This window comes from Canis lupus, chromosome 29, assembly GCF_048164855.1.
Source record: "Canis lupus baileyi chromosome 29, mCanLup2.hap1, whole genome shotgun sequence".
Classification (NCBI taxonomy): Eukaryota; Metazoa; Chordata; class Mammalia; order Carnivora; family Canidae; genus Canis; species Canis lupus.
Genome location: NC_132866.1, coordinates 32,673,640 through 32,699,162, shown reverse-complemented (window position 1 = coordinate 32,699,162; position 25,523 = coordinate 32,673,640). Strand labels below are relative to the sequence as shown.

The 25,523-nt window shown below is 39.4% G+C and overlaps 1 protein-coding gene and 2 long non-coding RNA genes across 9 annotated transcripts in view; 2 read left to right on the top strand and 1 right to left on the bottom strand.

The window, feature by feature from the left end:
• Positions 1 to 7,251, top strand: part of TBC1D12 (TBC1 domain family member 12) — a 121,681-nt gene extending 114,430 nt beyond the window's left edge. For all 6 annotated transcript variants that reach the window (XM_072805995.1, XM_072805996.1, XM_072805997.1 and 3 more), the window contains 4 exons: positions 1,008 to 1,136; positions 1,399 to 1,508; positions 4,088 to 4,346; positions 5,409 to 7,251. In XM_072805995.1, the coding sequence (XP_072662096.1) occupies positions 1,008 to 1,136; positions 1,399 to 1,508; positions 4,088 to 4,346; positions 5,409 to 5,477 (567 nt within the window). In that variant the 3' untranslated portion in view covers positions 5,478 to 7,251. The remainder of the gene's footprint in view (positions 1 to 1,007; positions 1,137 to 1,398; positions 1,509 to 4,087; positions 4,347 to 5,408) is intronic.
• On the bottom strand, positions 1,685 to 25,468 carry LOC140621106 (uncharacterized). Of its 2 annotated transcripts, none has more exons than XR_012020828.1 (3): positions 25,329 to 25,468; positions 8,221 to 8,321; positions 1,685 to 2,321 (listed from the first exon to the last, which is right to left on the bottom strand). It is a non-coding gene; the product is annotated as an uncharacterized lncRNA (long non-coding RNA). The 2 variants fall into 2 exon arrangements; XR_012020830.1 differs by having other exon boundaries at positions 25,167 to 25,462.
• On the top strand, positions 9,748 to 25,523 carry LOC140621107 (uncharacterized). The gene is made up of 3 exons (XR_012020831.1): positions 9,748 to 12,491; positions 22,811 to 22,890; positions 25,197 to 25,523. It is a non-coding gene; the product is annotated as an uncharacterized lncRNA (long non-coding RNA).

Here is a 25,523-nt window from a genome sequence, read left to right as displayed (position 1 = left end):
GCTTTTCCAGGAACCTAGCCTTACTGTTCACCCTCCCACCACCCCTACTGTCTTAGAACATCAGCAGCACTTCTCATACATCTCTTTTATTCTTGGTTCCTCACTTTCTACCTCAGACAGATGTGCTGTGACAATGAAGACAATCACCGGATTTTCTCTATCCTCTACTTTGAAAGACTTCAGACCGAGAGAAAATGAAAGCGAGATTAGTACACAGAGATAGGCTTTGGTAGCAAGTAAAAGCGGATACTTTCTTAAGAATTTTTTTCAGAAATTTTCCCTAATTCTTTTTTTTTTTTTTAAGATTTTATTTATTTATTCATGAGAGACACAGAGAGAGAGAGGGAGGCAAAGACACAGGCAGAGGGGGAGAAGCAGGCTCCATGCAGGGAGCCTGACGTGGGACTTGATCCCGGGTATGCAGGATCACACTCTGGGCTGAAGGCGGCGCTAAACCGCTGAGCCACCTGGGCTGCCCTCCCTAATTCTTCTTAAATTATAACACATGAACAAGAAATGTAAGATTAGGGAGATTTCATAATTATTAGCAGGTTCTCTATATTATTACTTTCATTGACATATAAAAAGAAATCTTGATTAATTCTACTTTAACATTACTTTATAATTTTTTTTTTAAAGATTTTATGTATTCATGAGAGACACAGAGAGAAAGAGAGGCAGAGACACAGGCAGAGACACAGGCAGAGGGAGAAAGAAGCAGGATCCATGCAGGGAGCCCGACATGGGACTCAATCCCGGGTTTCCAGGATCACGCCCTGGGCTAAAGGCGGCGCTAAACTGCTGAGCCACCGGGGCTGCCCCGCTTTATAATTTTTTAAGACTACAATGAGTATTCTTAAAATACCTCTACACCTCTCTCTCTCTCTCTCTTTCATGAATAGATGAATAAAATCTTTTAAAAAAATTTTTAAAAAGAATACAATAAGATAAACTGTATAGAATTATTATTGTAAGCACATTTTGATTAATTTCTTTTCTCTTTGAAGGTACAAGGGATGTCTTTCATAGCAGCAGTTCTCATTCTCAATTTGGAAGAGGCAGATGCCTTCATTGCATTTGCAAACCTCCTCAATAAGCCATGCCAGTTGGCCTTTTTTCGTGTGGATCACAACATGGTATGAACATTTGGAATGAATTGTGATTTCCTTTGACATTCAGTTTTTATAGTCTGAATGCTCAGGGTAAAAAACATTAATTAGAAGACCAAAATAATCTGATCTAAAATAAGTTTTTCATTGAAAACTCCTACCAATCATTGATGAAAAGACTCAGAAAGCAGTGCTAAGCAAGATATTCTCTTAATTTATTATTAAGGATTTAATTTCTCTATTTCTAAAGTATACTTCTCAATAACTTTATTGGTATTTCTGTCTTTAGATGTTGAAATATTTTGCAACATTTGAAGTATTTTTTGAAGAAAATCTCTCCAAATTATTTCTTCATTTTAAATCTTACAGTCTTACACCAGACATATACTTGATAGACTGGTAAGTCATAACAAATAAAATACAATTAAAAGAAAAAAAGTATAACTTTTTTGTGTATTTTAGGAACTAGCATAAATCTCATGCACACGATAAAAACTCCTTCCCTTACAAATAGAGAAACTCTCACATTTTTGTGGGGAGGCATTTGATTATGGGCTGAAATCAGAATCTCTCAGTTTGTATTTTAGTTTCTTTTTTTTTTTTTTTTTTTTTTTGTATTTTAGTTTCTTATCTATAAAATCAGAATAATACCTGTATCTTGGGTTGTAGTGAGAGTGTTCTACATGGATTATTATCTCCTTCAATATCTACATGCTGTGGTATCAGAAAGAGCCATGTCTTTATCATTTTTAACATATAAGAACTTGCGATAGTTATGATAGTGGGTTGTTGTTGTTTTCACTAAGGGCTTTGTTTTTTTCAAGACTTTCTCCAGCCTTTTTTTTTTTTTTAAATCCAGCTTTTTGACAGAAGAGATCACTCTTTTTTCCCAACATTACAGTTATACGTCTTCCTTGCCAAGGACTCTTTTTTTGTTTGTTTTGCTTGCCGAGGACTCTTGTATGAGGCTGCCAGTTGATACAGAATGGTGGGGTGGTGAATTGTGCCAAAGGGAGCAGCAGTTATCTTAAGATAGGTTGTTAAGGGGCAGCCCGGGTGGCTCAGCAGTTTAGCGCCACCTTCAGCCCAGGGTGTGATCCTGGAGACCTGGGATGGAGTCCTGTGTTGCGTCGGGCTCCCTGCATGGAGCCTGCTTCTCCCTCTGCCTGTGTCTCTGCCTCTCTCTCTGTGTCTGTCATGAATAAATAAAATCTTTAAAAAAAAGAAAAAAAAGAGTACATATGAAACATTCAGACCTTCCATATGGCCATGCCTCCAGTGCCTCCATTCAACCATCCTTTGCAACTAGAGACACCTGACACCCCCCAGCCCAACCCCCCCACCCCCCCTTCAGAAGCTCCTGGCTGGGGCCCCTCCCCTCTCCCCTCCCCCACATTGCCATAAAATCCCAATTATCAAATTCAGTTGATTTCATATAAATGATACTAAGTTTTAATATAGAAAAATAATTAATGACCTTGATCAAATACGCTATATTCCCAGTTGTTTTTGGTTTATTTAAGCTTTTTTAAAAACTTATTTTTCAGTGTATTCTTTTCAGTTCCCACTAGGAACATTAGAGCTCCTTTGGGAAGGACCCAAGATAATGGGGAGAAGAAAGATTTTATGTTATGAGACCCAGAGGACCAAGATCAAATACTAAATCTGTAGAGAGGGGGGAAAGTATTCAATTGTCCGTCTTGAGGACCAACAAGTATCACAGTTGATAATAGGGAGCAGGATGTAACTAATAGTACTGTGTACTTCCTAGGCACTGCTGGTACCCTCTCTCATTTTGAGCAATGAATTACCATTCTCTGTACTACCAGGGGTGTGCTTTTGCCATGCAGTTAAATATGTGTTTATAATTAAGAAATAGACATGGATTTTTGTTTAACTGCCTCTGTTGAACTTGCTGCGGACATATTCCAGAATCAGTCATGCAAGAAAAGAGAGAAATAAGTAAGTGGCAGTGCTAAAGGGTAGGGGTGGGAAGAGCCTTTAGTTCCCTCCCTCAAGTTTCATCAGCACTGCCTCAGATAAACACAGTCTTTGGAAAAAAAAAAAAAAAAAGTCTTACTTTGGGGGCGGCTAGCTTAGTTGGTGGGGTGTGCAACTCTTGATCTCAGGGTTATAAGTTTGAGCGCCATGTTGGGTGTAGAGATTACTTACAAATAAAATCTAAAAAAACAAAAACCCAAAAAACTTTTGCCAAGGCTGCTTCAAGAGAAGTTCTCTAGCATCTGCTCTCCCTATTTCCCCAACCAGAATGCTGCCTTAAAGTACCACTTGATAGAGAATTACATGATCAGACATTGTCAGAAAGGATGGCAAAACCATTTTAGTGATTCTGTTGGAACCATATATACTCCAAAAGAAGTAGTAAGTAAAGTTTGGTAAAGGAAAAAAAAACAACAACCCAGTATATGTTTATGGTAGGAGAAAAAAGAAAAGTCAGATGTTACAATTTTGTATTTAGGTTACTAAAAGATGATATTTGGGTTCCTCATAAAATAATAAGTAACTTTTATTGAACATTTCTTTTTTTTTTTTTATTGAACATTTCTTATGTGCCGGGCACTGTTCTGAATACTTTGCATTTATTCCTTTAATTTTCAAAACAATCCTGAGAGGTAATATTATACTTTGTTTACTAATGAGGAAACTGAGGCACAGCAAGGGTATGTATCTTCCTCAAGGTAACACTCCTAATGCCAAACTCAGACATTCTGGTTTCAGAGCCCACAACCCTAACCACTAGGTGTTTTGCCACTCTAATTTGTGTTAGGCCAGGTCTCTGTGGGAGGTTGTAAATTACTTACTCCTTTCCCACTACTCAAGTTCTTTGAACGAAGGAATCGTATCGTATTTACCCTCTAATCCCTAATTAAACACTGTTCTTTTTATATAGAGATGATTAATGAGTGAATGAATAAATGAATGAAAAGTATCAATGACTGTTTTCTCCCTAATTTTAGGATCTTCACACTATATAGCAAATCACTACCACTTGACCTGGCCTGTCGAGTCTGGGATGTATTTTGCAGAGATGGGGAGGAATTTTTATTTAGGACTGGATTAGGAATCCTCCGATTATATGAAGATATTCTCCTACAAATGGACTTTATTCATATAGCACAGTTTCTAACTAAATTACCAGAAGATATCACATCAGAAAAGCTGTTCAGCTGTATTGCAGCCATTCAGATGCAGAATAGCACCAAAAAATGGACTCAGGTAGAGTTACTTTTTCCTACTTATTCTAAAAGATGTGTTAAGACAATTAGTTGCCTTCTTATAAAAGCTATTTATTTCTCGGGGCAGCCCCGGTGGCGCAGCGGTTTGGCACCGCCTGCAGCCTAGGGTGTGATCCTGGAGACCCGGGATGGAGTCCCACGTCCGGCTCCCTGCATGGAGCCTGCTTCTCCCTCTGTCTGTGTCTCTGCCCCTCTCTCTCTGTGCCTATGAATAAATAAATAAAATCTTTTTTTTTTAAAGCTATTTATTTCTCAAATGTTAGTGCATAATTTAAAAAGTTTTTTAAAAAATAATTTTTTTACTTTGAAAAGGCAAGAATTTAAAGCAGATTGCTTCTCTTTCCAAATCTGTGGCTTTTTTTTCTTTTTATGTAACTTTGGTATTTCTTTCTTCACATTTCTTTCTTTCTTCAAATTTCAAATAGACAACAGTGTATCAAACACCTACTGTAGGGACCCAGGACCCCTGGGTAGCTCAGTCCGTTAGGAGTCTGACTCTTGGTCTCAGTTCAGGTCTTGATCTCAGGGTGATGAGTTCAGGCCCTATGTTGGGCTTTACACTGGGTGTGGCACATACTTAAAAAACAAACCACCTACCTTATACTAAGGATTTGCAATAGAAAGAATATAATGTATGATACTGGCTTTTTAGATGGTTAGTCCTGTTAGGGAAGCAAACGTTGGCAATCTAAGTTAAGTACCATAAAAGATAGAATAATCACTTGCTCCTTGAATGATAGACAATAGGCATCATAAGCTCACAGTTTTATTGCTTATGAAAAAGAAATGTAAGAATATGGGTCCAGAAGATGTTCTGTTACCAATAGTAATTTCAGAATATTTGGCAAGTGAAAACTGGAATCTAATTATATACCATAAATTTGGGTTGAAATGAACAAGAGGATTTGAGAATGGCAGTCTTTCAGGGGCAGAGGTAAATATACTAAAGTTTTTCATATTAATGAACTATAGTTGCTTAAATCTCTTTAATCTATGCAGTAGTTAATTTTGAGGATTAATCTTTCCTTTATATAATTTCCAGGTCTTTGCATCTGTAATGAAGGATATTAAAGAAGGAGACAAGAATAATAGTCCTGCTCTGAAAAGCTAATCTTCAGAATTAACAGACTAATTGAAACATAAATAATGTTGTTTTGATAAAAGTTTTTTGTTTCCTATGTAAAAAACATGGAAGAAAATGTTGGAGAAACTTAAAAGAATCAAGACATGGGAAACTGCTGATTTTGAATTCCATGGCTGAAGTAAATGAAATGAGTAACTGATTGACAGTATTAATAAAAAAGTATTTTGTAGGGAGAGCCATTTTACAAAAGGAAAAGTTTAAATGGCTAGTTAGTACTCCATAATTTGGAGTGAACAGTTTAATGCAATAAACTTTTTTAACAGCTTTGGAGATTATTCAGATTTTTACATCTTTTCTTTTTTAACAATTACCATAAAAGCACTTTGGAAGTCAGAGCAGAATTGTTGAATATTACTTTAACTTCCAAAATACTATTTGAAATAAACACCTTAATACAAATATTATCTTCAGTTCTGACCTTTTGAAGATATTAGAGACCATGAGAAAGTAACTTTGATTGTAAAGTATTTAAGTCACAGAAGTTGTTACCTTCATTCACAGGTCGGGGCAAATTTGGGTTTTCTGGGAACTGGAAATACTGGTGGGAGCTTGTTTCATGTTTGTTTAGGTGTTTTTCCACAGTATCATGTCTGTCTGTTTTTGAAGGGAAATTGTTTCTTAAAGAATTCCTGTCAAAGAATTCTAGCTTTTCTGTTTCTAGTCTAAGGAGTTATTCTAATAATTTAAGAGAGCTAACTGGTAGAAGGAAAGTTCTTTGCACTTTAGTGGACTGAAGACTTGATTTTGGAAGTAAGTCCATAAATATAAATGAGATTTTTCCACTGGTAAAAGTAAAACATAGGAATTCTGAGAGCTGAAATAGCATGCTACTTGGCAAGACTTTAAATTTTTTAGTTAAAATTCCTTCACTGTCTATAGAAACAAAATTTAATTCCAGTTTTAAATTTGAAATCTTAATATGTAGCCAAGTCTATGACTTGTAAAACACTGTGCATAATTTTCTAATCAATGGAAATAAGACTAAAAGAAAAAGATAAAATTAGCTTTTTTCTAATGAGTCTAACTTTGATGATATAGTGGATAAAGAAATTATTGGTAAATCAACATGAAATTTATTATTATATGTTTAATCCTTGAACCTAAAATAAATCACTTGAGTATTATAAGTGGTATCTGTATAACATACTCTTTGGTTAATAATTAGATGTTACAGTGTGCTTTTATGTTTGCAGTTTAGTTTAAAACAACACTTGAGCATACTATTTCTGTTAGTGGTATATAGTCTTCAAACTAACAAGCCTGTGAACCTTGTTAGTTCAGTGACTGCCTCTTCAGGAGTATGGGACCAGATGATGTCCATATATTTTTACCCCATGGGTCATTCTAGCCTAGGGACCACTAGTGGAACCCTCAGAAGTTAACTCCTATCTTAGGAGCTTACTTAGTGGAAACTAGTATTGTAATAAATATTGAGGGAGTACCCAGGGTCTTAATAGGTTTCAGAATGATATTTTAACTCTGGTAACTACTTCCTCGATATTGGTGACCCTGATAAGAGGGAATGTAACCCCTGGCAGTAATCTCATTGAAGTTATACTACCTGCCTAAATTTAATCTTATGTTTGTGTATTTGTTCCCAGTATTTCTTTTTCTCATTTTTATTATTGTACAGTTTCTTTACTTTTCAAGTATAAATGTGTATATAAAATGTAAATACAAGGAATTCACTAAATACCACTATTAATAACTACTGTGTAAATAAAACTTGTAAGCAGAGTAATTACTTGAAATGAGTCTTCATTACTTTGGGGATAACTGGTTTATTTAACCACATTTGGAGGGAAAAGGAAATTTTTTCTTTTTTTTTTGGACAAATTTCTCTTCGAAGGGATATTTTGGTCCTTCAGCCTCTTGAGACTCAGTACTGGCAGCTGAAATATTATCCTGTATCTTCCTTTGAACCTCCTATACAGGTAGTATAGGGTTATTCAACACGGTCAGTGTATGACAATTTTGTTTCGTTTTGGTTAAAGTTGATTTCAATTAAAAAGTTTTCCTAAAATCTTTAAGATTATGTGAAATTTAATATGTATAATATGTTTCCTTTGTCTATTCTTTTACATAAATATATATAGATAATTTCTCAATTCATTGTCCTTTCAGCCCAGGTACAGATTGTATTATTTAAATGCTACTTAGAAGATCCTAGTATGACCTTTTCTAAAAGTCATAGAATATAATCATAGTTTTTACTGATTTCTTTTGCAGTGATGATCTTCATATAATATTATTGGTCTGGGTGTATTTGTTTGACTTTACAAAAGTTAGATAGCATCTTCTCCCTCTCCTTCTGCCTGCTTACCCCCTCCCTCACCTGCCCCAGCTCAAGTCTGTCTCTCTCTCTCAAATAAATAAAATATTGAAAAAAAATAACAGTTTTCATTGTATCTTAGGAATTAATGCTATTTTTTACCTAAAGCAGTCAATGTTTTAGAGACTATACTGTTGGAGGATATAAATTCTAAAGTATATAATCATGGAATAATTTATATTCATAATGCCATATGGTTTATTTTGATTTTTCTTATTTTTGATTGGATAAAACTATTTTGTATTCCATGAGCACATTCAGATAGAGAGATGGGTGTAAAAGAGGCAAAAAAATATGTGACAAAACAGCATTGGGAAATCAGCTTTTCATTTGCCATGACTAGTTGACATATATAGGGTCAGAAAACAAAAGTCTTACCTCCGGGGAAAAGTGATTTTTGTACTGAATTCATTATTTTGATGTTGTCAAAGCAGTGCCCAAATCCCAAATGTAGTAAAACTTCATTAATTAGAACTTCGCTGTTTCACAACATGTAAAAACAAAAATTAAAATAGAAGATTTTAGGGAAACTAAACTACACTTCAGAGAGAGTAGAAAGCCTGGCCCTTTAAAAATATTGTTAGTAAACAAACAGTGTGATTGCAGTAGAAGTGAACTACTTGGTATTTTGAATGAAAGTAGGAATGTTTGCTAAGCCCCGCTAAACACTGCCTCTTAATATTTTGATAGGCTAAAATTGCAAGGCTTGGGAAGTTAGCAAAATTGCATTTCTTTCCAAACATTCTAATCATTCATATTTATCTTCCCTCTGTTTCAATTAATAAGGTTTTACTATTTGCATTTCATTCTGTGGGAAAGGTTTATTTTCTAATAAGTACCAGAAAGAAGTTTTGACTTTCAAAAAAATTGCATTACAACGTGTTGCATTTGTTGAACATTTAAATAAACAGTACTTGCATGATTTTATGTAAAGTAAAATGACTTTTGTACTATTGCATTGTATTTGGAAAATCATTTTTGTAATATGTAAATGTAAACTAATACAGATTTGAAAAAGTATGTAAAATTGACAACAATGGTGTATATATGTTCTAATTTTTCATCTTCAGGTAGAATACTATACATAATGGTATTATAAAAGCAGAAAGTGAAGCCTGTTTTTTCCCAGTGTAGGCAAAATTGATAATCAATATTGTAAGTAAATGATGTATTTTGATTATTACATAAATCCCAAGGCTTTTAATTTTAATATCTAAATTATTAAGAAACTTTGAAAGGGAAGTATTGACTGAATTAAAATCTTGTAGATTATATGTAGGGTGCCTGTGTTTGGACTTTGAAAGTGAGAAAACAAATTGGAAAGTTTTGAATGATAGGGTTTGTTCTGTCCTAAAAGTATACTAAGTGATTTTTTTTCTAATATTTTATTTATTTATTCATGAGAGACACAGAGAGAGAGGCAGAGACACACAGGCAGAGGGAGAAGCAGGCTCCATGCAGGGAACCCGATGTGGGATTTGAACCCAGGTCTCCAGGATCACACCCTGGGCTGAAGGCGGAGCCAAACCGCTGAGCCACCGGGGCTGCCCCTACTAAGTGATTTTTTAACTAAATTTTAATGTAGAAAGGGAATTTCTATTTTGTTGTAATATTTCTTCTGATTTGATTTTTAAAGCCACTCATATGGGCCCTTGAAAAGTAAACAGTTCTCATCAAAGTTTTTTTTTTTTTTTTTTTTTTTTTTTTTTTTTTTTTTAAATTTTTTTTTATTTATTTATGATAGTCACAGATAGAGAGAGAGAGAGAGGCAGAGACACAGGCAGAGGGAGGAGCAGGCTCCATGCACCGAGAGCCCGATGTGGGATTCGATCCCGGGTCTCCAGGATCGCGCCCTGGGCCAAAGGCAGGCGCCAAACCGCTGCGCCACCCAGGGATCCCCTCATCAAAGTTTTAATAATGTTTTACACTCTTTTAAAAATGCAAATCAGTTGGGCCTAGGTGGCTCAGTCAGTTAAGCCGCTGCCTTCAGCTGAGGTCCTTAACCCCCAGATCCTAGGATGGAGTTTTGCTTTGCTTCGGGCTCACCGCTCAGTGAGGAGTCTGCTTCTCCATCTCCCTCTGTCCCTCCCCTATGTTCATGCTGGCTTTGCTCTCTCTCTCTCTTGTTGTCTCTCAAATTAAAAAAAAAAAAAATGTAAATCATATCCTACCATTTCCTTGCTCAAGACCCTCTAGTGGCATTCTTAATAACAAAAGTCCAAACTGTTTGACTCTGCTCTACAAGGTCCTATCTGAACTGTTCTCTCTGCTTATCTCTACAATTCCAACTACCACTTAACCTCAACTCTACTGCAGACCTAGTAGATCTCTTGCCATTTTTCAATCTGCCAGCCTCCTATCTCCTAAGGGCTTTTACTCTTGCTGTTCCCTCTGAAATGCTCTTAACCTGGGTCTTTGTATGGCTTATATACTCTTTTGATTCAGGTCCCTGCTTCATGTCACCTCCTCAGAGTTACAGACCTTCCTGTAAATATCCATCCTCTATCATTCTCATGACCTTACTCTGTTTCGTATCTCTAGTGTCTGCCACTTATCACTACTTGACGTTGTTTTATTTATTTATTTATTTTTTTAAAGAAGAGAATAGTTACACGACTCAAACCTCCTGATTTTTATTTTATTTATTTATGATAGTCACACAGAGAGAGAGGCAGAGACATAGGCAGAGGGAGAAGCAGGCTCCATGCACCGGGAGCCCGACGTGGGATTCGATCCCGGGTCTCCAGGATCGCGCCCTGGGCCAAAGGCAGGCGCCAAACCACTGTGCCACCCAGGAATCCCTTGACGTTGTTTTATATGTTTGTTTGTTATCTCCACTACAGTGTAAACTCTGAGGTCAGCAACATTGTCATTGTTTACCACTGAATGGGTAGTACCCAAAGTAGTGCTTGGCACTAGTCATGATAGGTATGGATGGATAGATTGTTTTTATTTTAGGCCAGTCCTCAGTGAACTTGCCTTTCATTTCAAATGTATCTGTTAGATGATGCATGTAGCCAGAAGCCCAAGTCATATTTCTGGTTCATTCAGAAAGAAGGTTCAGCAATTAAAGGTTAAGGAGAAGAGAGTGAACTAAGAGATATCAGAAATAGGAATATCAGGAGTGTGTTGGGGTCAGGAAAAAAAGAGATAAGCATATTTCCATAAAGGAATGAATGATAGTGTCAGGTGGTGGTGAGGTTGAGATGAGGACTGAGACATGCCCATTAAATTTAGCAGTGTGTAGCTTATTGATTTCTCTAGTTTGGTGTATTTTGCCTGTAGCATCCAGACAAATGGTTGAAGAATCAGTGGGAAGCAAGAAAATAAGATTGCTAGTATAGATAATTCTGAAGTTACCTGTAAAGAGGAAGAGAAAGCAGAAAGTAAATAGCTGGCAGGAAAAAAGGAGGTTGCCCCTTTCCTTTTTTTAAGATGGGAGTGAGTTATTTAAATATTAATAGAAGATATTCAGTAGAGGTTTAAGAAAGAGTGAGAGAATGGGATAATATGTAATCTAAGATTCCTGAATAAACTGTAGGGAAATGGATGCAAAGCATGACATTAGGGAAATTGGAAAAGGTGTTTAGATGAAGGTAGTTTTTAAATGTGTTGAGAACCTGAAAGGGGAGTTCTTTCTGTAGCTATTGTTTACTTTGGGAGGTAGGCAGGAAGTGGGGCCATCTAGTATAGCAAGAAGGAACGTGGTTTTGTTTTTTTTATTTGAGTTTTTCTTGTTCCCACTTCTATGATTGGGTAGATGGGTGAAACCATTAATATGAAAGGGATTTCTAGGAGAGGAAGACATTTTATGTGGGTAGGGAAAAATAATGACATAACATCTTAGAAGTAAATATTAGTGCCTCATCTGGATAGTCTACCTCTGACTTTTGTATCCCACCTTGAAGCCAACTCTGCTTCATTCATACTGGCCGCCTTCTAATACTCAAACATGCCCAAACTTATTCTTGCTTTAGTCTTTTTGCACTAGCTATAGCTTCTGCTTAGACTTCAATGAGGGGTTCAAAACAAGTCTCCCCAGAATGCCAATTTTGCATACTGATTATTTTGAACTGAAGAACATTTAAGGCCCAAAAGAAGAGTTTTTTAGGTCCCCCCTCAATTGACTAAAAGAATTTAGATAGAGAGCCCAGTCTAGGAAGAGAATCACCAAAGATAGTTACAAAGAGTATGGACTAGACATGGGAGGCTGGGAAGGGCCTGTTTGTTCAAAGTTCTCTCTGTGTCCCTTTCCCTGTGCATGGCATGGTGAACATTTGTTTACCAAACGTTTGTTCTTCACATCTACTTGTGAATTGTCTTCCTTCTCTTTGAAGCTCCAGATCCCATCCCCTTCTTTGTAGCTCAAATGGCATATAAGCCTCAAGTGCCTGTCACGGAATCTCTCCTTTTCATTGTGGGCTCCTGTATGTATGAAAGTAATTAAATTTGTTTTTTCTTTTGTTAATCTGTCATATGTTAATTTGATTAATAGACCAGATGAAAGAACCTAGAGTGGTAGAGGAAAAATTTTTCTTCCTCTACAGTTGGCTGCCACAAAGGGAAGAACTTCACTGGCTGGACAGTGCTCACTCTGAGGCTGCTACGGGTGAGAGATCCTGGGACCTCTGAAAAAAAGCTGGCAGAAGGTAAGAATTCTTACATTAATCTCCCGGGTCTTTGCCTGTGGGGTCTGGTGGAAGCAAGTGTCCCTTTTCCTTTTCTAAATTTAGATTAGTAGGAAGAGATATTTGTGGAACTAGTTCCTGGGTATAGCAACTCTGGTAAAGATTTACTATGATTCACAGGCAGCCCCGGTGGCGCAGCGGTTTAGTGCCGCCTGCAGCCTGGGGTGTGATCCTGGAGACCCAGGATCGAGTCCCACATCGGGCTTCCTGCGTGGAGTCTGCTTCTCCCTCTACCTGTGTCTCTGCCTCTCTCTTCACTCTCTCTGAATGAATAAATAAATACATCTTTAAAAAAAAAAAAAGATTTACTATGACTATTCTTGATTTTATTGATCTTTTTCCTCCCAGAAATAGTTACTGTTTTTCTTTGTCTCCATCTGTCTCTGGCATAGGCCCTATAAGCCAGCTGTTCAAGCCAGCCGTATAGACTAGTGAGTTCACAGTTCTCACCAGACCAGCATCTGTGTAGACAAACTGTTGTAGGCTAATGGGCACATGAGGTAAATATTCTTGCTAAGGGACGTCTTTGAAGCCAGAGCTACAAAATTGGTGCGCATGGATTGAGCACTTAAGAACTGTTAGAAGCTTACCACTTAACTCAAAGACACATGTGTTAGGATAAGTCGGTCACTGAATGGGTTGCATTGACACCAAGGTCACCTGCCAACCTCAAGAAAATACCCATGCAACAAGGTACACTGTAAAACACCACACAAACCCCAACCCAGCAGCACATCCTGCTGAGGTACTAGTTTGGCTCCAAGAGACCCAAGGATTTAGCTAAAGCTGGTAATGTGCATATGAGAAAAACCATATGGAAGTTTTCCTTCTGTCGTGTTCTAGGCCTTAAAAGCTTGGCTTTATGACTAGTGAGAATATTATATCTGGTCTTAGACAACTGGAAGGTATGTGTACCAGTGTGCATTTTGATAGCCAGTTGAATAGACTGCGTTTCCCAGTCACAAAGTCACAAGCAGCATTCTCTTCATCTGACTGTGCCAGCTTCAGGGGAGCTTATCATAGGGGGCTTTTGTCATCTCAATCTTCATTGTTATTGTTGGTGCTGGAAAAAAAATAACAAAAAAGAAAAAGAAGGGGATCCCTGGGTGGCTCAGTGGTTTAGCGCCTGCCTTTGGCCCAGGGCGCGATCCTGGAGTCCTGGGATCGAGTCCCACGTCGGGCTCCCAGCATGGAGCCTGCTTCTCCCTCCTCCTGTGTTTCTGCCTCTCTCTCTCTCTCTATGTCTATCATAAATAAATAAATAAATCTTTAAAAAAAATAAAAATAAAAAATAAAAAAACATTAAAAAAAAAAGAAAAAGAAAAAAAAACACATTCCATTAGTGGGTCTATTACTGGAGGCACATCTTGTGGGACACCTAGGGATTGTTTTCACTACATCTTAATGCCTATAACCCTGTGATGAGGGGCTTTCCTTTCCTAGACTATCTTTGCAGTGAACTTTTTGGATCATGGGGCTGCATCTTCTGCACCCTCTCCAGGGATGCCACTTTTATAGTAAAGATTTATTTTGATCCCAAAAGTTATCTCTGGGTCTTTCCACAAAAAGGCTTATTGAATTGAGTTGCTTTAGAATAAACATACTATTGAAAGTCTTACTCGTCAATGGCCAGATGATAGATTTCTCAAACTGCAAAAACTTTTACATTTGAAAAGTTTTTAGAAAGCTGTCATCCAGGGGCACCTGGGTGGCTCTGTTGATTAAGCATCTGCCTTTGGCTCAGGTTGCGATCCCAGAGTCCTGGGATTGAACCTTGCATTGGGCTCCCTGCTTGGTGGTGAGCCTGTTTCTCCCTCTCCCTCTACTGCTCCCCTTGCTAGTGTGTGCATGTGTGCTCTTTCTCTCTGTCAAATAAATAAACAAAATATTTTAAAAAAGAAAACCCTTATCCTAAACAACTGTTTCACTGGTGCCTATGAGAAGACCAAAAGAAGACACAAAGAAGTAAATGGCTAGCCTTAGGGATTCCCTTAATAAGAGGAAAAGAACAGAAATCAAATAACAAAAATTAAAAACCACATCTTATGTAAGTCCTCCCTTCTCCTTCCTCTTTTTTTTTTTTTTTTAAAGATTTTATTTATTCATGAGAGACACACAGAAAGAGAGAGAGAGAGGCAGAGACACGGGCAGAGGGAGAAGCAGGCTCCATGCAGGGAGCCCAATGTGGGACTCAATTGCCAGTCTCCAGGATCAGGACCTGGGCCAAAGTCAGCGCTAAACCACTGAGCCACCCAGGCTACCCTCTTCTCCTTCCTCTTATACACTTTTATATCTGATTTTCTGTCCTTGGTCCTTCAGATCTTCTGGATCTCTGGGCCCTGGGTCCAAGCCCCTTCTCTTAAAGCCCTACACCACCTCCTCAGCCAATTCTCTTAGATCCTAAAACTTCTCCAGTTTCTCCAGAAAGTCCCTTAAATAGCCAACTGCCTGTTTTCCCTTCCCCTTATTTGCAAGATTTACAAAGAGTGCTCTGGCCTGATCTCTAGGCCCAGGGTATATAGGTTACTCACATAAATACTAAAAGCCAGGAAGTGAGCTTAGCACAAGCACCCAAGAAGGGTAGTAGGGCTCTCTTTGCTGTTCCTAATAGCTCCTCCTATTTTCCAGATCTCTGTAACCAGTCTCTGCCAGCTTCAGGCATTCAAATAAAGTGTACTTTGTAGATGTATCCTGGACCCCTACTGCAAAGAATTAATGTCCCCTGGACAGCAGCAGATCTTCTGAATTTTAAAGGCTTTTTACCTCTACTTTCAGAAGATCTCAACAAATTTAGAGAAGAGTTGGAAATATTAGTGGTCATCAACAACCCCACTCACAGGTTATATGGCTGTTATATGGCTATATTGGCTACTAAGGGGTGTTCTTCCTGCCCATGATTGTACTGTAATTATCAGACAAGCCACAGAGCCGCCAGGGGAAAACCCCACACACAGAGAAAACAGATGGCCAGAATTTCTCCCAGACCCACCTATAAATGACTAGGAAATGGCTCAGCTGGAGGTTCATATTCAAGGTTTGATAGGAGCAATATTGGAGACTGCCCCCTCACCCTAGAGTGAACTGGTCTAATACTGAATTTTGCCCTCAGAAAGGAGAACAAAGATCTTTCTCGAATGTTTTGTAATATAAATAATATTTTTATATATTTACTAATATAATACAGACTTTCCAATAGCATACTACATTGAACCCAGAAAACCCAGGACATAGTCTTTTAATTTTGCTTTGGTGGGAAATTTTCTCCCTAGCATAAAAAAAGTATGGTGGTTCTGCAAATCTCTGAGCATCATAAGGCAGGCAGGCAGGCAGCTACTCAATTCTTTGAAAATAGCTTATTGGATTACAAGAGGAGGGGTGCCTGGCTGGCTCAGTTGGTAGACCATGTGACTCTTGGTCTTGGGGTTGTGAGTTCAAGCCCCATATTGGATATAGAGCTAACTTTATATATTTTTAAATTTATTGTAGACTTTATTTATTCATGAGAGACAGAGAGAGGCAGAGACACAGGCAGAGGGAGAAGCAGGCTCCATGCAGGGAGCCCAACGTGGGACTCGTTCCGAGTCTCCAGGATCACACCCTGGCTTGAAGGCGGTGTTAAACCACTGAGCCACCTGGGCTGCCCTAGAGCTAACTTAAAAAAAATAAAAATAAAAATAAAAATAAAAAAACAAACAAAAAAACAAGAGGAAACAAATTAAAAATAATAATTCTTACTTTGCAATTTGAATCTTTATAAAAGCAAAAGCATGGTGTTGAGAGTAACTCAGAATCTACTTAGAGCCCTCCCCATTTGCCTCGAGACAGTTGCAGATACTGAAAAAATAAGAAATTTTGGAAGAAAAATTCTCCTGCATGTAAGAGAAAGGAAAATTTAAGGAACATAAACAATCTCCCTAGATTCTATCACCTCCAGAAGGTTTTTCCTCCTCCTGTGGGACAGTTCCCCCTCAAATGACAGGGGCAAGTGAGACTGGCACCCCAGAGTCTGCCATTAAGCCTAAAATAGAGGATTGGGAATTGGATTTAATTGACACTGGTGTAACTTTCTCCACACTCTGCTCAGAGAATTTATCTCTGTCACCTCTGAATCTTTTTTTTTTTAAGCAGTTTATTTAAAAAAAAATTTTTTTAGAAGATTTTATTTATTTATTCATGAGAGTCACAGAGAGAGGTGGGGGGGGGCGCAGAAACATAGGCAGAGGGAGATGCAGGCTCCATGCAAGGAGCCCCATATGGGACTTGATCCCAGGACTCCAGGATCATGCCCTGGGCCAAAGGCAGGCACCAAACCGCTGAGCCACCCAGGGAGCCCTGTCACCTCTGATTCTATTCAAGCTGTAGTAGTCCCTGGGCAACATATTTCATTGGCCATATCCCAGCTCAACCCAATATCCTTAGGCCCTCTTAACAGCCATCATGCGTGCTTGCTTGCTTGCTTGTTTGCTTGCCTGTTTGCTTTTCTTCCTTCTTTCTTTTCCTTTCTTCTTTCTCTTTCTTTCTTTCTTTCTTTCTTTCTTTCTTTCTTTCTTTCTTTCTTTCTTTCTTTCTTTTCCTTTCTTTTTCTTTCTGTCTTTGTCTTTCTCCCTCTTTTCTTTCTTTCTAATTATTTTATTTATTTGAGATGGGTGGGGAGAGAGCACGAGCAATGGGGGGGGGAGGTAAAAGAGAGAGAGAAGCAGATTCCCTGCTGAGAAGGGAGCCCAACTTGGCACTCGATCCCAGGACCCTGAGATCATGACCTGAGCTGAAGGCAGATGCTTAACTGACTGAGCCAACCACATGCCCCCAATCATGCTCTTCTAGTGTTCAACTCCTCACCAGCAAACCTTTTAGGTGGAAGTTTGTTATATAAATTTAATGCCACTACAAAATATAATAAGAAAGGTGTTTTTTTTCCCCCTATCCTCAAACCAAACCCTGAATTTCCTACTTAATCTCGATTTAAAGTTCCTCTGAAGAGGATAAATGTTTAAAAGATGTCCCAGTTGGGGTGTTTGGCTGGCTCAGTTGGTGGAGCATGTGACTCTCGATCTTGCGGTTGTGAGTTTGAGTAAATATATACATACATATGTACGTACATACATCTGTACAGTCCAAATTAATCTCTGGGCTACACATGCAAATAAAGTTGCTTTTTACTGAGTACAGAGCCTGTGCACCTTACTTGGAAAACAAACCATTTCCATCAGTACTAGCCCAACATCCTCTTCCCAGAGATGCAGAGTGAGGAACTGGACCTATAATAGACTCTCTTTTGCAGCAGGGTATACTTGTTTTTACTTCCTCACCCCATAAGACTCCTATCTTGCCAGTAAAGAAAGAAGGTAAATTTGACTTAGGAACCAAACATCATTTTGTATAAGACCTAAGAGCCATAAAAACTTTTATAATTCTTCACAACCCTCTAGTCCAAAATCCAGCTACTATTCTTCACCTCAATTCCTGCAGGCTGGTTTCTAGTAATTGGCCTCTCCTCAGATTTCCTTTCAATCCCAATGCATACTGACTCACAACTTCTCTTGGCTTTTACTTTTAGAAGGAGAGAGTTAATGTGGACTTCCATACCTCAGGGATATTGTGAATCTCCCTCTGTGGTTTTCCAAGTCCTTAAAGCTGACTTGGATTCTGTAGCCTTCACTCAAGGTTCCACTCTTGTTCAGTATGTTGATGACCTTTTACTTTGTAATCAAACAAGGCAGGGAGCTCTTATAGAGCGCTCTCATTCCCTAAAGGCACTAGCTGAACGAGGTCATAGAGCCTCCAGAACTAAATTTCAATGGGTACAAACAACTGTTACCTACTTAGGACGTGAGATATGTCAGGGCACTCAAAAGCACAATCCAAGGGGCACCTGGCTGGTGAGAGGAGCATCTACCTCTTGAGCTCCAGGTCATGAGTCTAAGCCCCATGTTGGGTGTAGAGATTATTTAAATAAAACTTAAAAAATCACCCCAAAATGCTTTGAGTCAATTTTGTCCATCCTTTTTCCGAAAATGAAAAAAGAGATGTAAATTTCTCGGGCCAGCTGATTACTGCTGCCAATGGATTCCTAATTTTGCTGCCCTTGCTTTTCTTCCCACATACCACTCTAGAGACCATGTCCTAGCCTTCAAAGGCACTAATCTCCTTTAAAGCTTTAAAATTAACATAGTCGATACCCCTAGTTCTTGGTTTACCTAATTTTGACAAACTTTTTTTATCTATACTGCCATGAAAATAACAAGATTGCTGCAGGTGTCCTAGAACAATCTTTTGCCTTCCAGATACATCCTATGGCATATTTCTCATGCCAGTTAGACCTTGTGGCATCATGTATGCCCCCATGTTTGTGTGCAACAGCTGACTGATAAAGCCAGTAGGCTTACATTAGGCTACCTCATTCACCTCTATGTCATACCGTGTCTGCCCTCTTATAAGTTCATAAGACATAGCATCTCTCTACATGATGACAACTACTTATGACTGGCTCCTTTGGCAAACCCTTTTATCATCTTATGTCATTGTAACAATTTTTAAATGATTTTATTTTTGTAAAAGAATTAATGTAATCTCTGTCCTCAATGTGGGGCTCAAACTCATGACCCTGAGATCAAGAGTCAAATGCTTTACTGACTGAGCCAGCCAGGTGCCCCAACAATTATTCAAGTAGGCTCTATGCCCAATGTGGGACTTGAACTCAAGACCCCAAGATCAATAGTCTCATAAAACTCACTTTTCCAAAAAGGTAGGTGGCAGACCAAACACAGTCTTATGCCAGTTTACCAAACCATGGCCACGTTAACTAATCAGTTTGTTGATTATGTCCAACATCTACATAGTGCAAAAGAACCTGAATATTTTTCATTCCTGTCACTGTGAATATGTGGTGGACTAAATATGGAAGATGGATGTATGACAGGGTAAGGTATCCATGACTAGAAAAACATCACTTTGCCTCTTCTGGGGAGTTATTTGGACCCAGGAAAATCTCTATAGAAGTTCAAGGACTGGAGTGCCTGAGTGGCTCAGTTGGTTAAGTGTCTGACTCTTGGTTTCAGTTCAGGTCATGATCTCTGGGTCATGAGACTGAGTTCCACATTAGGCACTATGCTCAGTGCAGGGTCTGCTTGGGCTTTGTTCCCCCTCATTCTCCCTCCCTCTCTGCTCCTCCCTCTGCTCTGCTCAAACTCCTCCTCTCTCTCTCAAACCTTTAAAAAATTTTTTTCAAGGATTTGTCCATGCCCAAATAAAATAGGCAAAAAAGTTTACCTTTGTATCCAAAAAGGATGCCATTGGACCTTTCCTGGATGGCATACCAGAACAGTATTACAATCAAACCCTGTGGTTTGATTCCACAAATGCTATCTTCAAACCTGTCAAGGAGATTAAAAGTGACTCTGGCACTATCTTCTACAGCACAGATGTTTGACAAATGTTTTGGATGGTTCACAGACCATCCTTGTACAACTCAGGGTATCTTAGCTGCTCCCCTGACTAGACTGGCCAATGTTACAAACTATATATAGGTGGATCAAAAAGCTGAACTCTTGGCCAGGTGACACCACCAAGCTTTATAGCTGCCAAAGCCAGACTGCAGGCTCCTATAGCAGATATTTTGCAACCTGTTCTGCTCTTACAAACTGGCAGGAGTACATGGAAAGTAAGGATGTATGAATGCTAACAGTACTAGCAGTACAGGGCAGAAGATGTCCCAAATCTGGAAGATCACATATTCCACTCTGACCTTGTCTATGAACCACACTGGCCTTTTTATCTTATGTGGGAACAAAATTTATAAAGGGTTCCTACTTAAATGCTCAGGACCATTGTCATCCTTTGTCACCAGATACTCCATCTTAAATGCCAACCAAATTGCAAACTTGGGCTCCTTTGTTCATAAGGGTATGCCACATAAACATACTAAGCAAGAAGTCACAGGGAACCCACTCATGTATTGGCACTCCCGAGTTCTTTTCAATGTTGAAGACCTTATTCCCAAATTTTGTCATTTATGACTTGAAAAAGGTGATCTTAAATCTCCCTATGGTAATAGAACAAGAGTTCAATATACCATGCAAACTTTGAAAATACTCCAATCAGAAGTTAATAGCTTAGCCTCTGTGGTACTCCAAAATTGATGTGCTCTGGACACAAGGACTCTCGACGAAGAGGAGCTTATATAGTCATTGGTGAAAAATGCTGCTTCTGGGCAGCCCTGGTGGCACAGCGGTTTAGAGCTGCCTGCAGCCCAGGGTGTGATCCTGGAGACCCGGGATTGAGTCCCACATCGGGTTCCCTGCATGGGGCCTGCTTCTCTCTCTGCCTCTCTATGTCTCTATGAATAAATAAATAAAATCTTAAAAAGAAAAAAAAAAAAAAAGAAAAATGCTGCTTCTGTGTAAATGAGACAGGACAAATAGTGACTGACTTATATCTATTAAAAGAATATTAATACTTTTATTTCTTGCCTGATTCCTTTCTTTCCATGTCAATAGTGCTCTTACAAACATGGTAAACATTCCTAAAACCCACTGGACTTTCTGTCAGAAGTGTGGCAAGCACCAACCCCACAAAGTAACATAGTACAAGAAGGACAAAGATTCTCTATAGGCCCAGGGAAAGCAGCAGCATGACAAGAAGCAGAGTCGCTGTGGTGGGCAGACTAAGCCAATTTTCTAGAAAAAAAGATTAAAACTACAAAAAACGTTGTACTGAGGCTTGAATGTGTTGAGCCCAACCTCAGATCTAAGAGAATGCTGGCTAATAAGCAAACATTTGACCTGACAGGAAGAGCAAAGGCCATGGGATACAGTTCTAAGCTTCATATCTTGTTTTATTATGAGGACATCTTTTTAAAAAAAAAAAAAAAAGATCTTATTTATTTGAGAGAGAGTACTCACATATATGTATGCATGTGTGTAGGGGTTGGGGATGAGAGGGAGAGGAACAGAACTGCACTCAGTGCAGAGCTGCACTCAGTGCAGAGCTGGATGGGGGACTCACACGTCAGATGTTTGACTGAACCCCCCAGGCGCCCCTGAAAATAATAAAATCTTGAGTTTATGTTCAAAAAAAGTAAGAGAAGGGGATCCCGGGGTGGCTCAGAGGTTTAGTGCCTGCCTTCGGCCCAGGGTGTGATCCTGGAATCCCGGGATCAAGTCCCACATCAGGCTCCCTGCATGGAACCTGCTTCTCCCTCTGCCTGTGTCTCTGCCTCTCTCTCTCTCTCTCTCTGTGTCTCTCATGAATAAATAAATAAAATCTTAAAAAAAAAAAAAAAAAAAAAAAAAGGAAGAGAAGGGGGTGCCTGACTGGCTGGGTTGGTAGAGCATGGGACTCTTGATCTTAGGGTCGTGAGTTTGATCCTCATGGTAGGGGTAGAGGTTACTTAAAACGGTTAAAGTGGCAAAGGTTATGTGGACTGTACCTCAATTAAAAAAAAATGTTTGGGGAATCCCTGGGTGGCTCAGCGGTTTAGCGTCTGCCTTTGGCCCAGGGCGCGATCTTGGAGTCCTGGGATCGAGTCCCACATCAGGCTCCCGGCATGGGCCTGCTTCTCCCTCCTCCCGTGTCTCTGCCTCTCTCTGTCTCTAGGTCTATCATAAATAAATGAATCTTTAAAAAAAATGTTTTAAGAAGGGAGAGAAGATTAACACTTTCCATCAGATAAATGAAGCACAGCCATTTTATTGGACTGATGTAGTCCCAGGGTTGAGAGACTGGTTGAATGGGTTGTAGGGAAATGTGCTTTGATTTGTTCTTTTCTGTTTGTTCATCTTCATTCTTTGTTTTTTTTTCTCCCTTTGCAGATGTCTTACCACTCAGCTACTCACCTGATTCTTCTGTCCATGGCCACTAGCTCAGCTTTTTTTTTTTTTTTTTTTTTTTTTAAGCTTAGCTTTTAATATGTGCAACTTCCAGGAAAGTTTCAGACAAGTGGTTCAGAACAAGTTTCCCCAGAGTACACCCATTTTGGCATGCTGATTATTTTAAGCTAAAGACAATTAAGGCCCAAGAGTCAAGAATAAGTTGTTGTTTTACCTCCCCCCTCAACTGCTTAAAAGAATTTACAGAGGGCCTAGGCTAAGAAGAGAGCTATCACCAGAAACAATTACAGAGATTAAGGACTAGGTGTGATGGTAAATGGGGGAGAATTTTGGGGACCTGTTTGTTAGAAGTTCTCCCAGTCTCTCTCTGTCTTTGGATGGCATGGCAAACATTTGTTTACCAAATATTTGCTCTTCTTATCTTCTTGTGAATTGTTTTCCTTTCCTTCTTAGCTTAGAATGGTATATAAGCCTCAATTGCCTGACTGAGCTGAGCCTCTCATTGACTCTGTGGGACTCCCATATTTAATTAGGTAAGTAAATTTATGTTTCTCCTGTTAATCTGTCATATGTCAACTTAATAAATAGACCAGACAAAAGAATCTAATAGGGTAGGAGAAAAATGTTCCTCCCCTACAACTATCTTCCCCTGGGCTAGCTGGCTGTTTGACATTCACTTCTCAGCTTAAATGTTAGTCACTTCCTCAGATACCTGACTACCCAGTCTAAAGTAACTACCCAGTTACTCTTACACCACTCTATTCTAATATTTTGCAGAGTACTCCTCACACACACCCTCCTACACATGCTTACTTGTCTTAACTCCCAAAATGTAAGAACTGTATCAACAGGGATCTTGTTTTATTCATTGCTGTACAGCTCCTGGAAATGTTTCTAGTACCCAGGAGACATTTAATAGGCCCTTAAATAAAAATGAGTGAACAAAGCTTTGACTAGCCACTCAGGGAAGGCCTGCATGATGGCAAATGTGTCAGGAAATAGATGCACCAGTGCACTTATATTAACAAGTATAGGGCCAGATGTTAGATGTCTTTCCTTTCAATCAGATGAAATTGCCTTGAACTCCATCTCATGTGTGTTTAGACAAATCTTACCCACTCTCTCTCTCAGGAATTAGAAAGTTAGTTGTCAGCCTTAAGCTGATCATTGAAACCAGTAAAGCAGCTGCTACAAGTACAAAGTATATAGACAAAAGCGACAAATAGAGGAAAGATTTTGGGAGCTGGACCACAATTGAATTCAAAAGGAGATTTTCAATACATTAGGGGAGGGGCATCTGGGTCGCTCAGTGGTTGAGCATCTGCCTTCAGATCAGGTCCTGTTCCTGGGGTCCTGGGATGGAGTCCTGCATCAGGCTCCCTTCTCCCTCAGCCTATGTCTCTGCCTCTCTCTCATGAATAAATAAAAAAATCTGTAAAAAAAACCCTTAAAGAAAACCCTGTGAAAAGCTGTGTTTCAGAAGTAAGGAGAAGGAAATTTTAGGGGATAGGCTGAGAAAGTAAAAAATGTTAAGTGAGATTAATAGTTATTGCCTTAGGTTAGAAGAAGGTAGGGTTTAAGAGTATTTTTTAAAGATTTTATTGATTGATTGATTGATTGATTGATTTGAGATTGGCAGAGACACAGAGGGAGAAGCAGGCTCCATGCAGGGAGCCTGATGTGGGACTCGATCCCGGGCTCTCCGGGATCAGGCCCTGGACTGAAGGCAGCGCTAAACTGCTGAACCACCCAGGCTGCCCAAGAGTATTAATCATGGCTATATTTTATCTTAAAATAATACTGAAGTAGGAGTCAAAAGGCTTGGGTTTGGCTCCCATTTTATTACAAAATGATCCTAGGACTCTAGGCAAGTCAGTCTTTCTGAGCACCAGTTTTCTCACCTACAACATAGGAATAAAAGTAATCTGGGGGTCCCTGGGTGGCTCAGCGGTTTAGTGCCTGCCTTCCCTCCGGGTGTGATCCTGGAGGTCTGGGGTGGAGTCGCACATCGGGCTCCCTGCATGGAGCCTGCTTCTCCCTCTGCCTGTGTCTCTGCCTCTCTCTCTCTCTCTCTCTCTGTCTCTTATGAATAAGTAAAACCTTTAAAAAAAAAAAAAAAGGAATAAAAGTAATCTAATCTCAGAGTGTTATGAAAGTTGAAGGTGTTTATGATGGATATATGCTGCAAGCCCTTAACTGTGTACAATTATTAAAGTTGTCCTGATTCAGAAATTAAGGAAACAGGTGGTAACAGGGCAGGTATATCAAATTCCCATAAGCGGAGGGGAGCCAAGGAATTTATTGAACAGGACTGCAGACAAGAAAGGGAGCTGAAACAAGAGTCAATCGCCTGACTGAGGGATCCCTGGGTGGCGCAGCGGTTTAGCTCCTGCCTTTGGCCCAGGGCACGATCCTGCAGACCCGGGATCGAATCCCACGTCAGGCTCCCGGTGCATGGAGCCTGCTTCTCCCTCTGCCTATGTCTCTGCCTCTCTCTCTGTGTGTGTGTGACTATCATAAATAAAAAAAAAAAGAAGAATTTCTTCTAAAAAAAAAAAAAAATCGCCTGACTGAGCCCCTGATCTATTCCTGAATCTTCTGTCTTTTCTACGGCCACTTTGTTGGCTTTATCACCACATTCAGCTCTCCCTTATCCTGAAACACTTTTCTTGAACTCTTCCACTCTCTTACCTTCCTATTTTTCTCTCACAAGGGAGCTCAGAGCTTCTAGGTCATTTTAAGTTTTCACCCAAAACGTGGACTAAGGACGGTGGGCAAGATTGGCAGTATTTGCTTTTGACCTCCTCACCTGAATACGCATACGTATTTCCTGCCCAAGGGGTCATCGGTTGGCAGGATTTACTCATAACAGCCAGCGTCTGAAGGTGCCTTGCTAACCAAAGTATTGTGTAGTTCTGAACCATCATCCAATACGTGAGGAAATTGGGCTCTCCACGGTACACAGACTCACCCGTCCAGTGTTACACACCTCGTTAAAAGCTAACTTCTGCAGCAGAACCCCGTTTTCCCCAGAAAACATTCAGGAAATCGCGCACCGTTGCCCAGGTGAGTTCTGATGAAAACTAGGTTGCGCCAAATCTCGCGCCTCCGGGATTCGGGGGCGGGGAGGGGAGCACGAAGTATCGCGAGATGACAGCGTTTTCCC